Source organism: Molothrus ater, chromosome Z (genome assembly GCF_012460135.2).
Source record: "Molothrus ater isolate BHLD 08-10-18 breed brown headed cowbird chromosome Z, BPBGC_Mater_1.1, whole genome shotgun sequence".
Classification (NCBI taxonomy): Eukaryota; Metazoa; Chordata; class Aves; order Passeriformes; family Icteridae; genus Molothrus; species Molothrus ater.
The window spans coordinates 49,423,733-49,436,251 of record NC_050511.2 but is presented as its reverse complement, the minus strand read 5'-3'; the positions used below and the strand labels follow the sequence as shown (position 1 = coordinate 49,436,251).

Sequence of the window (12,519 nt, the reverse complement as noted above, 5' to 3'; positions counted from 1 at the left end):
AAGCAAGAGCTTTTCTATACTCAGCTCAACTGGTGGAGATATCCCGTGTGCATCCAGTGCCACAATAAAGAATGTCTGCTTCTTAATGCCACATTGGTAATAAGGAGCTTTATTTTACTGATTTTTTTTGATAATAATATCTGCAACAGATTTTGTTCTTAAAAGAAACCTGTTTCCTTAATATTCCTTAGAGATATGACTTTTAAAACACGAGAGCTGGTGGAGTCACTGTCCTTGGAGGTGTTTAAGGAAACACAGGATGTGGCACTCAGTGCCATGGTCCAGTTGACAAGATGGTGTTAGGTCAGAGGTTGGACTCGATAATCTCAAAGATCTTTTCCAACCAAGCTGATTCTGTGATTCTGTGGAATATATAAAGATATAGATATAGATATAGATAGATTTACTGTTTCCTTTTGTACTTCAGACATGAAAAATATCATAACTATCACACTTTTTCAATCAGATGCTCTCACCCCTGGTCACCACCCTCTTTTTCTCATACGACCTCACAGGGAGAGATTCCTGGCCATCCTCCTTCAAAATACTGTGGCCAGATGGTTTTGTTTTCCAGGAGGTAAGGATAGTATAATATGCCTAACAAGGAGCATGTAATTTGTTTATAAGAGTTTTAAAAAAATAAAAATACACTGGTGTGTAGATATGACAATTTTGTGACAGCCTGTATATTGAAAAATAATGTCTTTTCATCTCAGAGGGATAATGCTTGCTCTGAAAATTTCAAAATAAAAATGGAGAAAAGAGGGGGTAAACGAATAAAAAAGAAGCAGATAAAAAATGAAAAAATTACCTGTTAACACTTACTTATAATAAAGTCCCATTGTTCTTGTTCATTGATAATTGTAAATTAAAAGGAGACTCTGGAGTATGTAACAGAGGACAAGCCAGAGCAAACATTTGGCGGTGGGTCTTGGAGAACAAACCCTTACAGAATGTGGCTGCTGAAGTGAAGAATAAGAACTCTGAAGGAGAGTCAGGAAAGAGCAGTAAAGAAATGGAAGATATTCAGAGCATATAGAGGAAAAACGTTGAAATGATCTGTATGAATAAGCAAGGTCTCCTCATCAAAATCAAGTATAAGACGGAATCTTAGAAGCGGTGGGACCAGCAGCTCTGGAGGAATATTCACACTCTTTCTGAGCACAGAGGGAAAGCCACAGTCCATCTGGAGTTGAATCTGATGAAGAATGTGAAGGACAGTGAAGTACCTGTAGCAAAAGAAAGATTATAGAAAATTTAGGACCACTGCTTAAGCAGGGAGGATACGTGGTGACAAAGGACGTGGATATCAATGAACTACTCAGTGCCTACCTTCAGTGGAGGAAGATCAGGAGACCATTCCACCTGACAGATGCATATGAGTGCTGAAGCAGCGTGACTCTTCTGATTGTCTTTGACACATCAGCAGAACATGGGAGGTTGCTGAGCACTAGAAGAAAGCAAATGTCCCTCCTGTTTACCAGCAGGGCCACAAGCTACAGCCATGAAACTACAGGCCAATTGGCCTCACCTCAATCGCTGGGAAAGTGATGGATCAACCATCCTGGAAACCATTTCTAAACAAACAAAGAACAACAAAGTGATTGGGAGTAGTTGGCATGGATTTATGCAGTGGGAATCAACCTTCTATGTAGCTTTCTATGACCAGATTACTAGTTTTGTGAATAAGGGGTGGTAACTGGAAGTTGTGAATCTGAACTTCAGGAAGGCTTTTACCACTTGCTCCCACAATATATTCCTAGACAAAATGACAAGGAATAAACCAGATAGGGGTGTGGTGAAATAAACTGAAAGCTGCCTTGGGCAGCCAGGCTCCAAGCCTTGTGATCAGTGGCAAGAACTCCAGCTGGTGGCCAGTCACTATTGGAATGCACCAAGGGTCAATAGGGGGGGGCAGTGCTGTTTGAACCCTCAGAAAGTTTGCAAATGATACAAAACTGGGAGATGTGGCTGATAACATACAGGGGTAGATTGGAATTCAGAGGGATTTTGACAGTCTGGATGGATGGGCTGACAAGAACTACATGGAATTCATGTAGAACTCAAGGAAGAACATTACAAGTCCTGCATCTGGGGAGGAAAAACCCAAGGCAGGAGTACACACTGAGGGATAACTGTCTGGAAGGCAGCTTTGCAGAGAAGGACCTGGGGTGCTGGTGGACACAAAGTTGACCGTAAGCAGCAATGCACCCTTTAGAAAAGAAGGCAAACATCATCGTGGCTTTCATTGTTATGTGCATTGCCACTGCATGTAGCAGCATGGAAACAGACCAGCTGAGGGTCACAAAGATGACAGATACTGAAGCATCTGACATATGAGCAGTGACAGAAGAGTCAGGATTGTTCAACTTGCAGAAGGCCCTGGGGGAATGTTACCAATGCACACAAATACCTGGTTGGGTGGAGTAATGAAGATGGAGACTGACTCCAAACTCAGCAAATTAGTCTCAATGGTGCTGCTCAAGCAGTAAGCTGGAATAGATGATCTCCAGAGGTCTATTCAAAATCCAACTATTCTAAAATTTTGCAGGTGACTCTGCAAAATTATTTACCTTGGTTATCTAAATGTAACTATTCTCCAGGTATTCCACAATTTAATGCTGAGTGCATAAGCCTAGTTATTTCCAATAGCAATACATGGGAGGTGTATAGGCTAATCAGCCTAGATCAACTTGTCAAGAAAAATACATATACCTGAAACACCGTTTGACTTTTTTTTTTTAAACTGCTTTCATGTTCTATTACAAAATTATTTCTGAAGATCAAAAGTACTGAGGCTTTATTCCTTTCAGACTTCTACTTTGAAGTTTCACTGCAACCTGTAGTTTTAACTTTTTCAACCCTTGGGCTTAAGAGCTCTGGTCTCGGTTTTTTCTGGTGTTTAATTTTTTGAGACAAAGACTGTGTTATGGGCTAGCCTAGAACTATATTTGTTAAACCTCACAAGCCACTTCACACATGCAGATCAGATTGCCTGTTACTGCCAAACAAAGAGGATACTGGCAGAACTGTCTCTTTTTGGTCTCCCTTTCTTGCCCCTTCTAGACAGGTTTTTATATACGCAAATGCTCTAGGACTTAAATATAAGTTCTAAACTCACTTAGGCATGGAGGCTAACAAGCAGGAAGCAATTGCATAGATTTCTGTTTCAAATCCAACTAATAATTGCAAACTTCATTCTTAATCGAAACATTTAGGAGGAAGATACAAGGCAGAGTATTTATGTAGTAAAAAACATGCAGAGCTGTAATACACACATTTCTTTGATTTAATTAAAAGGAACAAAAGTGGAATTTAGTAAAAGAAGACAGACATCTCAGAGTTTAAATTACTAGAACCAAGTTTCAAAGACACACAATCCTTACCAATGCATGTTCCCTTTACAATAAGGTATTTTACAAAGCAGTTTCAGAGTGCAGATGCATAAATGGATCAAATCATTAAGCAAAGAGAAAACTTCCACGTCTGTCCCCTTACTTTATATTTGCATAAGGAAAATGACACATAAGCAAGAGAAAGCTAATTTATTCTTGCCTTCTATTTGCCCAGAACCGCAGTGTACCATTCTAAATGGAAACAGTAATAGTAAAGTGAACTGGAGAAAGTGTACTTGAAACACTAATAAAAATTCTGAAATAGCATTTCAGCAGATTTTAAATACAATTTTAACTGACATCCAGGTGACAAGCTGTCTTGCCATCTGAGGATGGAGACTCAATTTTCTGTCTCCAAAGCTTATGTAAGCAATGGTTTTCAACAGAAACTGATGGTTGAGAAGAAAACTGGGAGGTCTGTATAGGGATAAAACCTTTCATAGGTATACCAGTAAGAAAAACTTTAGTGGTTTTGGTTTCCACAGCCTTCTCAGCATTCACACCAGTATCACTACAGGTTAATCCACTATTGTTCCTTTGTTAACTAATTATATTTATCCCTTTTTATCAGTTCAAGATTACGTGTTTCTATTGCATCATTTTTGTTGTGGGAACAAGTCTCATATCTAGGCCACCTAAGATTTTTATGATGAAGATTTGTATTAAATTAATCTTTTTCAGTCTGCAACAAACTACACTCAAATGCTGTTAAAATTAATCAATATGTTGGCAAAATGATGAATGAACCAAGAACAGCAGCTTTATGGGATATGGGAGGGCTAATTTTTGTTTTTATTTTAAACATAGTACACATTTGCATTAAGTCCCAAGCACTTGATTAAACACCAGGGTGTATCATGCCCCAAGGCACAATGAGGCACCTTTGAGTAGGCAGATTTGTCCTGCTTGAAGAGCACTGCTCTCCGTGAATTGCTGCCATGCTTACAGAGGGGAGACCAAGTACATGTCCCTTACTACTGAACTGTCACAACTCCGGGTGGCCCCATGCTTCAGGCAATCTTTACTCTTTGCTCCCCACTAATCTTGATTTACGTGCTGAAAGAATCCATGTGGCAGCAAATTTTACTAGAGAAATTGCTCAGGTTGAAGGCTTTACTATACCTGATTTTCCTCCCTTACAATTCTGAAAGTATACTGAAGATTCTGGTTTTAAACCTTACATCAACTTGAACATTGAGTGCTGCAGCTTTTTACCTTAAACACCTCATGAGAGAGTTCTTTCTCCCCATACAACCAGAGGGCAGAATGACATCCCAGAGAGCATGACAGAAAGGTGGATCCTTTTCTAGACAAAGTTATTTGTACTACCTTGGTGTTTCCCCATGGAACACTGCTTGAGGACTGTTCATTCATCAGTATGGCTAGCTGAAGTACAGGAGTCAGTACCTCTATTCATTTTATTTATGAAGAATCCTCAGCAAAGTTTGTTTGCATGGAGTCATTGACCCTACCTGTTGCACAATAAGCAGCCTCTCAATCTAATCTCCCAGGCAAACACCTTCTAGGACAAAAAAATAAGCTTTACTGCTTCAGTTTAATAAACTCTGATCATTTGCTTTACTGATAACTGGAGACAGGCCCTCAATCTTCTTCAATTCCCTGTACTGTCATATTTTAAGCCAAGAGAATCTTGTGCATAGGCTGTTTCTGCCTTAGAAGAGAGATGCAGACCAACCAGGTAAGCGTTATACGAGCTGTATTCCAACAATTAATACGTATCAGCTCTGAATTCTCTGACTCAGCTAGTCTTGTGACTGTGCCAACATTAAGCATGGCAATTCAAATCATGGCTAAAAAATGCCTATAAAGCTCATTGAGGCAATTTTAAATTAATATAAATGTGATCATTAGACTCTAAATGAAGGAACAAATAGAAAAAACCCTGCCACTTTCAGTTACAAATGACATACAAACACAATAGGGGAATTTGAATATTAAGGTAATTTGTTTTACTTGAAAGGCTGTTTTTAAGGAAGTTATAATAAGAAATCACTGAAGCCAGTGAAAAGGCACGTTGCTGGCCCCATGATTTATTTATGTGGAAACTAACATTAACCAGGAACTACAGACTATAAAGGCAGTATTCACACTAGAATGGACTGATACCTCACCTGTTCTTACCAGTTACTAGTAGCTTTTCACTTTTAGTTTTAAATTATAATTTGGTCAATTCCACACCAGATGAGATGCCTTTTTAAGTGGCCTTTAAATTACTATATCCTAACTTCTCACATACAACTAGAGCTAACTTGAAACCAAATTCTTTCTATAGTTATTGTGGTGGCTATAATACTTTTCAAAACCATAACTGAGTTCTCAGCAGAATTTATGAACACTCCTGAACCTACATTAATAAGAGAGAGCTGTGGAAGAAAAAAAAAAACTAGAGAACATACATACATTGCAATGTTCAGCTTGTGTTATTGGTGAAGACTCCTGAGAAAAAGTACACCTTCTCATGTACAGGTAAACATAGTGTCTTATGTAAGGCTATTCTTATTCTGGCAAGCTCAGTATAGTCAAGGAACAGCCAGTCAAGTCATTTTATCCTCCCACAGCATACCCCAGATTAATGGAGTTAAATTTAAAACAGTTAATGCAATGCATGTTTGCCTATTACACAATAAGCAAAAAAAAAAAAAAAAAAAAAAGATAAATTTATATTTCTGACCCCAGATCAAAAATACTGAACTGTAAAAGAAAGCAGAAGTGTGTTTCTGCATATGAACCCCCTCAGAAATGGAGAATGGAGCCACATCACAGTAATAGTAACTGCCATTAACACTGTAATGAAATAGAGGCAAGAATAGCTGGCTCAGAGGATTAGGAATGAGCAACTGACTCTTTCATTAACTGGATGCTAACTCAAACGTAGCCAAGGCTGGTAGTCACCAGGTTGCATTAGCACTGCTTGGGCTCCACAGATGGCAGTATGACTGCTGAATTGCCCTAGTCCTTGGAGCACCTGCTCTGACTCACAGAGTTCAGTGCTCCCAGCCACTCAGAGGTGCACACCTATGCTAGAAATAGCAATCCCATCCTACGGCATTCAACATCACCAAGAAAGTGTTTGGACTCAAAAGCAATAAAGAAAAATAACAAAGGCCATGCAGCCCTATATCAGCCCCCCTGTACTAGATCTCCGAATCAGAAAGCAGTTTGTGTTGGAAAACACCTCTGGAGATCATCCTGTCCAGCACCCCTGCCAAGGCAGGGTCACCTAGAACAGGTGAACCAGGAACAAGTGGAGGTGGGTTTAGAATGTCTTGGGACAAGGAGACTCCATGACCTCCTTGCATAGACTGTTCCAGTGCTCTACCTGTGTAAAGAAGTTCTTTCTCACGTTGAGATGAACTTCTTGGTGAAACTTCTGATTTAGTTTATGGCCACTGTTCCCTGTTCTGTCACTGGGCCTCGCTGAAAAGACTCTGACACCTTGGTGTTGGCACTCCCTTTTGAGATATTTATATCCATTAATGAGATTCCCTCTCAGTCTTGTCTTTTCCAGACTGAACAGCTCCAGCTCCCACAGCCTCTGCTCAGAGATGCTCGGCAACACCGACAATATCCGTCTGCCCCCGATCCCCACCTCTGTGCACAAAGGGCTACCATCTCCTCAGCGGCCAACACCAAAGTTGGACGATATGGAACCAGCGCCTCCGCCGCGCCCGCACCCCTCCCCGGCGGCCGGAGCGGGCGGGGCGGGGCACCGCCACCCTTCGCCTGCGGCCGCGGCCCCGCACCTCCCTGGGCGGCCCGAGGGGGACGGGCTCGAGGGGGACGGACCCAAGGTCAGGCGGCAGCGGCGGCGGGCGGGGGCCGGTAACGGATGTGCCCGCCCGCCCCGCCTCCTGCGCTGACAGAAAGGCGGCGGCGGCGGCTCCCGGTGCGCCAGTTGCTGCCGCGCGCAGGCCGGTGCGGAGCAGCAGCGGCGTCCCCAGAGCCCGCCCGCAGCAACCGCCGCCCCCGGGCTGCCCGCGCCCCCGCCTCGCTCCGCTCCGCCGCCGGCTCCTGTCCGGGCCGCCGCGCCTCCCGAGGATGGCGGTGCTGGCCCTGGCCTCGGAGGGACTCGCCATCTTCGGGCTTATCCTCTTCGTCGTGCTCTGGCTCATGCACTTCATGTCCATCATCTACACGTAAGCGCTGGGGTGCGGGGGGATGGCGCTGGCGTTGTTCCGTCACCCACCCGCCATCGTGCCCGAAGCGCCCGCGGAGCGGGCCCCGTCCGCCGCGCCGCCTCCGCCCCGGGCTGGCGGCTCCCCTGCCCCGGGTGTCAGCCGGGGACCCGGTGTGGCCCCCGCAGACCCCGTCGAGAGACCCGGGGGTCGGGATGGCCGTGCTTAGGGCACGGCTGTATCCCTGCCGTCGGTCTTCGGGTAGAAACCGTCCTCTGGTTTTCTGCCTCTTGCGCTGTGCGGTGATCTTTGCTCCGTAGCCCTCAGTGCTGCTGGGGAAGGCTTAGTGTTTGTCGTATTCTGATATACACTTGTAAAGTGTGGCTTTCCCGGTGGTACTGGGTGACCAGGGTGCACAGGACTTACAAAATGTGTGATGTTTGACTGCAAAGGCTGTACGGCAGAACAACTAAAAGAGCACAGTACTCTGTGCCAGCCATAAGCACACTTCTTTTTGTATTGAGAAATAATGATAGTGCTAGTAAAACAAGTATATGTAGTGAGTCAGATCCTTCTTGGATAAGTCCAAGTAAAAATGCCTTTAGAGTTTGTGAGCAGTGTTTGCATTTTAGTAACTGACAAAGCAGATAGAACCTGGCAGAGGAATTTTCTATGGGCATGTGGGGAAAGGATTAAGAATGCATCTCTTTGTAGATAGTTGTTTTGCTCTCTTAAGTAAAAGGCCATTCTTGCATCACTACTAGGATTAGAAAATACCTGAATTTCTGTTTGCTTTCTTTATGCTTATCTGTTCTCCTTTCTTGTGGCTCTACTGCATCTGATAGGTACCTGTGATAAACCTCAGCCCTTACTGAAAGCAAAGCTCACAGAATGGGTCAGGTTGGAAAAGACCACAGTGGATAATCTGTTAATCTTAAAGTACATAGCACAGGACTGTGTCCAGATGATTCTTGAATATCTCCAGTGGGGGAGACTCCACAAACTCTCTGGGCAACCTGTTCCAGTGCTCAGTCACCTGCGCAATAATGAAGCCCTTTCTAATAGGTGGAACTTCCTGTGCACTGGTTTCTGCCTTTTGTCCTGTTGCTTGGTACCACTGAGAAGGGCCTGGCTCCGTCTTCTTGCCACCCTCTTTTCAGATGCTCATAGACACTGATTGGGTCCCCTTTCAGTCACCTATTTTCAACATTGAACAGCCCCAGCTCTCTCAGCCTTTCCTTATATGAGGGATGCTCCAGTCCCTTAATCATCTTCAGAGTTCTGTGCTGGACACTCTCTATTGTCTCTTTTACTGAGGATCCCAGAATTGGACACAGCATTCCAGGTGAGGCTCTCCAGGGCTGAGTAGAGGGGTGGGATCACCTCCCTTGACCTGCTGGCACTGCTCTTTCATGATGCAGCCCAGGATGTCACTGCCTTCTTGGTCACCAGGGCACTGCTGGCTCATGGAGAGCTTGTTGTCCACAGGACCCGCAGCTCCTTCTCCACAGAGCTGCTTCCCAGCAGGTCACCCCCAGGCTGTGCTGGTGCCTGGGGTTGTTCCTCCCCAGCTGCAGGACCCTGCCCTTGCCTTGGCTGAATTTCAGAAGGTTCCTCTGTGCCCATCTCTCCAGGCTGCTGAGGTCCTTCTGAAGGGCTGCACAGCCCTCTGGGCTATCGGCCACTGCTCCCAGCTTTGTGTTGTCAGTGAAATTGCTGAGGAGGCCTCTGCCCTTCATCCAAGCCATTGATGGATAAATTAAGCAAGACTGGGCCCTCTATTGGACCTTGGGGGTCATCATGAGTGACAGGCCTCCAGCCAGAGCCTGTGCCACTGATTGTGACTCTGGGATCTGCTGTTCAGCCAGTTCTCAATCCACTTCACTCTTCACTCATGCAATCCACACTTTCTGAATTGAACTTATGGATACCAAAGATTTGCTTCTGCTTCCTTTTCTCTTCTTTTCTGGTTTTGTTGTTGGTTGGTTTTTTTGTTGTTGGTTGGTTTTTTTGGGGGGTGTTTGTTTTTTTAAATGTCAAGTCACTAATAAGCTCTGATTAGTTTTATTTTCTTCTACTGTAGTTCAGTTATCCTTAGATCTTATATTCACTTGGACAATTAACTTCTTTCTTGAAAAATACCTGTATGGGTTACCTTTGACCCAAATGGCAGGATTTCACTGGGGGGCAGAAAGGGTGCTTAGTGGGCAAAGAGACTACTTTGGGCATGGCTGATTTTGGTCAGCTTTAAAGATGATTAAAACTGTCCCTTGCATGCTTAAATCTTAACCTGTCAAGTGAGCATGTGTGGTACTACTGCTCAGAACTCTTTTATTAATAAGTGACAACTGAAATGGGCGGGAGACACAAATGGGGAAGATGTGCAAGAGGATAAACAAGAGGCAGAAGGATGAGATATGCTAAGAGATGTGAGAAGAAAGAACAGGGAAGAGCTAGAGGAAAGAGTACACTTTTGGGCAGACAATGCCACAGGAGCTATGCCCTCAAAGGGACTGCCTCCTGTGGAGGCAGTACTGGAGCAGGGGCACTCCTGAGTGCACTGCGGGCTGCAGGTAAGGCATTCCTGAAGGGACTGTAACCTGTGGGCAACCCATGCTGCTGGAGAGATGCCCTGAGGGGCTACAGCCCCATGGTTGACTCTCCCCTGAGGAGACTGCAGCCTGTGGCAGGCCCATACTGAGGCACAGACTCTGCCAAAGGGATTGCAACCTGTACAGCAGTCACTCGTGAGCAGTCACACCTGCTAGAGCAGAGTAACAGTTTAAGAAAAACAAGTAGTGGAAGAAAACGAGTAAGAAGTAAGGCATGGCAAGAAAAACCATTATGTGCTGACCCTTGCCTCCTGTGTCATCTTGCTGAAGGGCTGGGGAGGGACTGAGGGTAAGGAACCACGCAAATGAGCAGTTCAGATAGAAGGGTGAGGGGGAAATGTTTCTTACTGAAGCAGAGCCTGGGGAAGGAGGACAAAAGGTACTTCCCTAAAAGTTAGGTTGTCTTTTTTTCCTCAATACCCAAATTGATAATTAGTTGCCTGATGATTGCCGGTAGTTTAAATTGAATTGCCTGAGTTGAGGCAGTTTTGTCTGTGGCAGTAATTGGTGGGGCATCCAAGCAGTAGCTGGACCTGGTATGGCCTGCATCTAGAGTATTTGCAGTGGTATGAAATCTGGAAGGATTTGTGTTTTTTGTTAATGGGAATTACAAGTGCATGTATAAATTGTATGTTAATAGGTGGAAAACTTGTCAGTTGTGGATGGAGTGGGTAAGAACTGGGGTGATCCAGTCTCTGCCTCTGAGGCCCCTAGTCTGCTTCCCGCAGGGCTCTGGAATTGCCATCTCAGTAGGGCCAGAGTCAGAAGCTGTCTTTGACAGAGTAATGGGCTGATGGCAATGGGGATATTTAGCGTTCAGTTCAGCAAAACAGTGTGCAGTGGTTGGAAGTGAGCAGCTGGTAGCACTGAGGTGACCAAATTGCAAACTGTTCTAGGTTCACAGGCAGCTGTGGAGGAGCTGCCCTGGTTACAGTGATTTGGCAGATCTGAGGAAAAAGGACTGCAGCTTCCCACAGTGTGACCACACAGCTGCCCTCTGAAGTGAAAATAAAGAAGTGGGGGACACCATCCCAAGCAACTGTCCTTGCAGCATCTGTGGTGGTGCTGGGAAACAGTAGGTGGTGGGATGTAGCCGATGGCTGGAGAGGGCACTGTGCTTTTGGAGCGTGTGCCACTTGTTAGCATTGCCCTGTGTGAGGGAGGATGGCTGGGAGGTTGTCTGATGGAGCCGTGCATGAAGGAATTGTCTGCTCCTGCAAGCAAGGTAGTCCTGTGAAGGGAAGGTGAAGGAGGTGATCAGTGGTATTTGCTTTGAATGCTGAAGCGTGTTTAGGGGGAAAGGGCTCCAGATAAATGATGATTGCTGGTGTTATGGCTGAAAATGCTGGTGGCTGGGCACTGTTACTAGTGCCCTCCATCTCATAGAGACTAGTTTTGTTCTGGATGGCAGACACAGCACACTGCACCTCTTCTGAGACCCCTGAGGTAAGAAAGGATCTTCACTTATGGACAGAAACTGCTTTTTATGTCGGAAGATGCTGTATTAAAATAGAATTAGATGATATTTGGCATATAGTGAATAACACATTGTTCCTATTACAGGCAGTAAAGAAGAAGGATGAAAGTAGTCTTCCTGTTTTCTCCTTACAGACAATATTGTTGGTTTAATTTTTTTGAAGTCATTGAGGTACTGCTTGGACTCAGTCTGCACTGTGTGTAGCCATGCTCTATTGGAGAGTTGGAAGGTCTCATATGTGCCACTGGAGTATTAAGATAATGTTGTAACATGTCAGTAAAGCTGTTGTGGACTAGACAGTCATCCTTCTGTAGTTTCCCATTGGAATTTAGGAAGTTTGATTTAGTAAAGCACTTAGAATGTGTGACTTAAGTAGGTAAATGGAGTTATTCAAGAAAGTAAGCTTTTTTGTCTTGAAATGCTCTCAGTAGTTGTTGTGATTAAGATCAAGACAGTATTTCTTCTGCATTGGTTAATACTGTACTTGCATTCAAAGTTGTAGGCTTTGGATATCTAAGGAATGTTCTTCCATTCTGTATTTGCGAAATCTGATTCTTGCCACCTCCTTCCTCCACTTTGAACGGGTTTGAAACACAGAAACACCTGGGTTAGAAAAGACCTTCAAGATCATTGATTCCAACCTTTGACTGATCACCATCTCATCAATTAAGCCTTAGCACCAAGTGCTATGTCCATTTCTTGAATATCCCTGGGAAAGGTGACACTGCAACCTCCCTGGGCAGTCCATTCCAATGCTTGACAACCCTTTCTGTGAAGAAGTTCTTCCTGATATCCAATCTGAACTTCCTCTGACAAAGCCTAAGGCCGTGTCCACTTGTCCTGTCAGTAGTTGCCTAGAAGACACCAACCCCCACCTGGCTATATACCCTGCTTTCAGA

General features: G+C 44.5%; 1 protein-coding gene across 1 annotated transcript in view; it reads left to right on the top strand.

Moving 5' to 3' along the window:
• Positions 1-7,293: 7,293 nt before the first annotated feature.
• UGCG (UDP-glucose ceramide glucosyltransferase) overlaps positions 7,294-12,519 on the top strand; it is a 36,096-nt gene continuing 30,870 nt past the window's right edge. Inside the window, exon 1 of the mRNA XM_036403528.1 lies at positions 7,294-7,552. Within this exon, the coding sequence (XP_036259421.1) occupies positions 7,455-7,552 (98 nt within the window). The 5' untranslated portion in view covers positions 7,294-7,454. The remainder of the gene's footprint in view (positions 7,553-12,519) is intronic.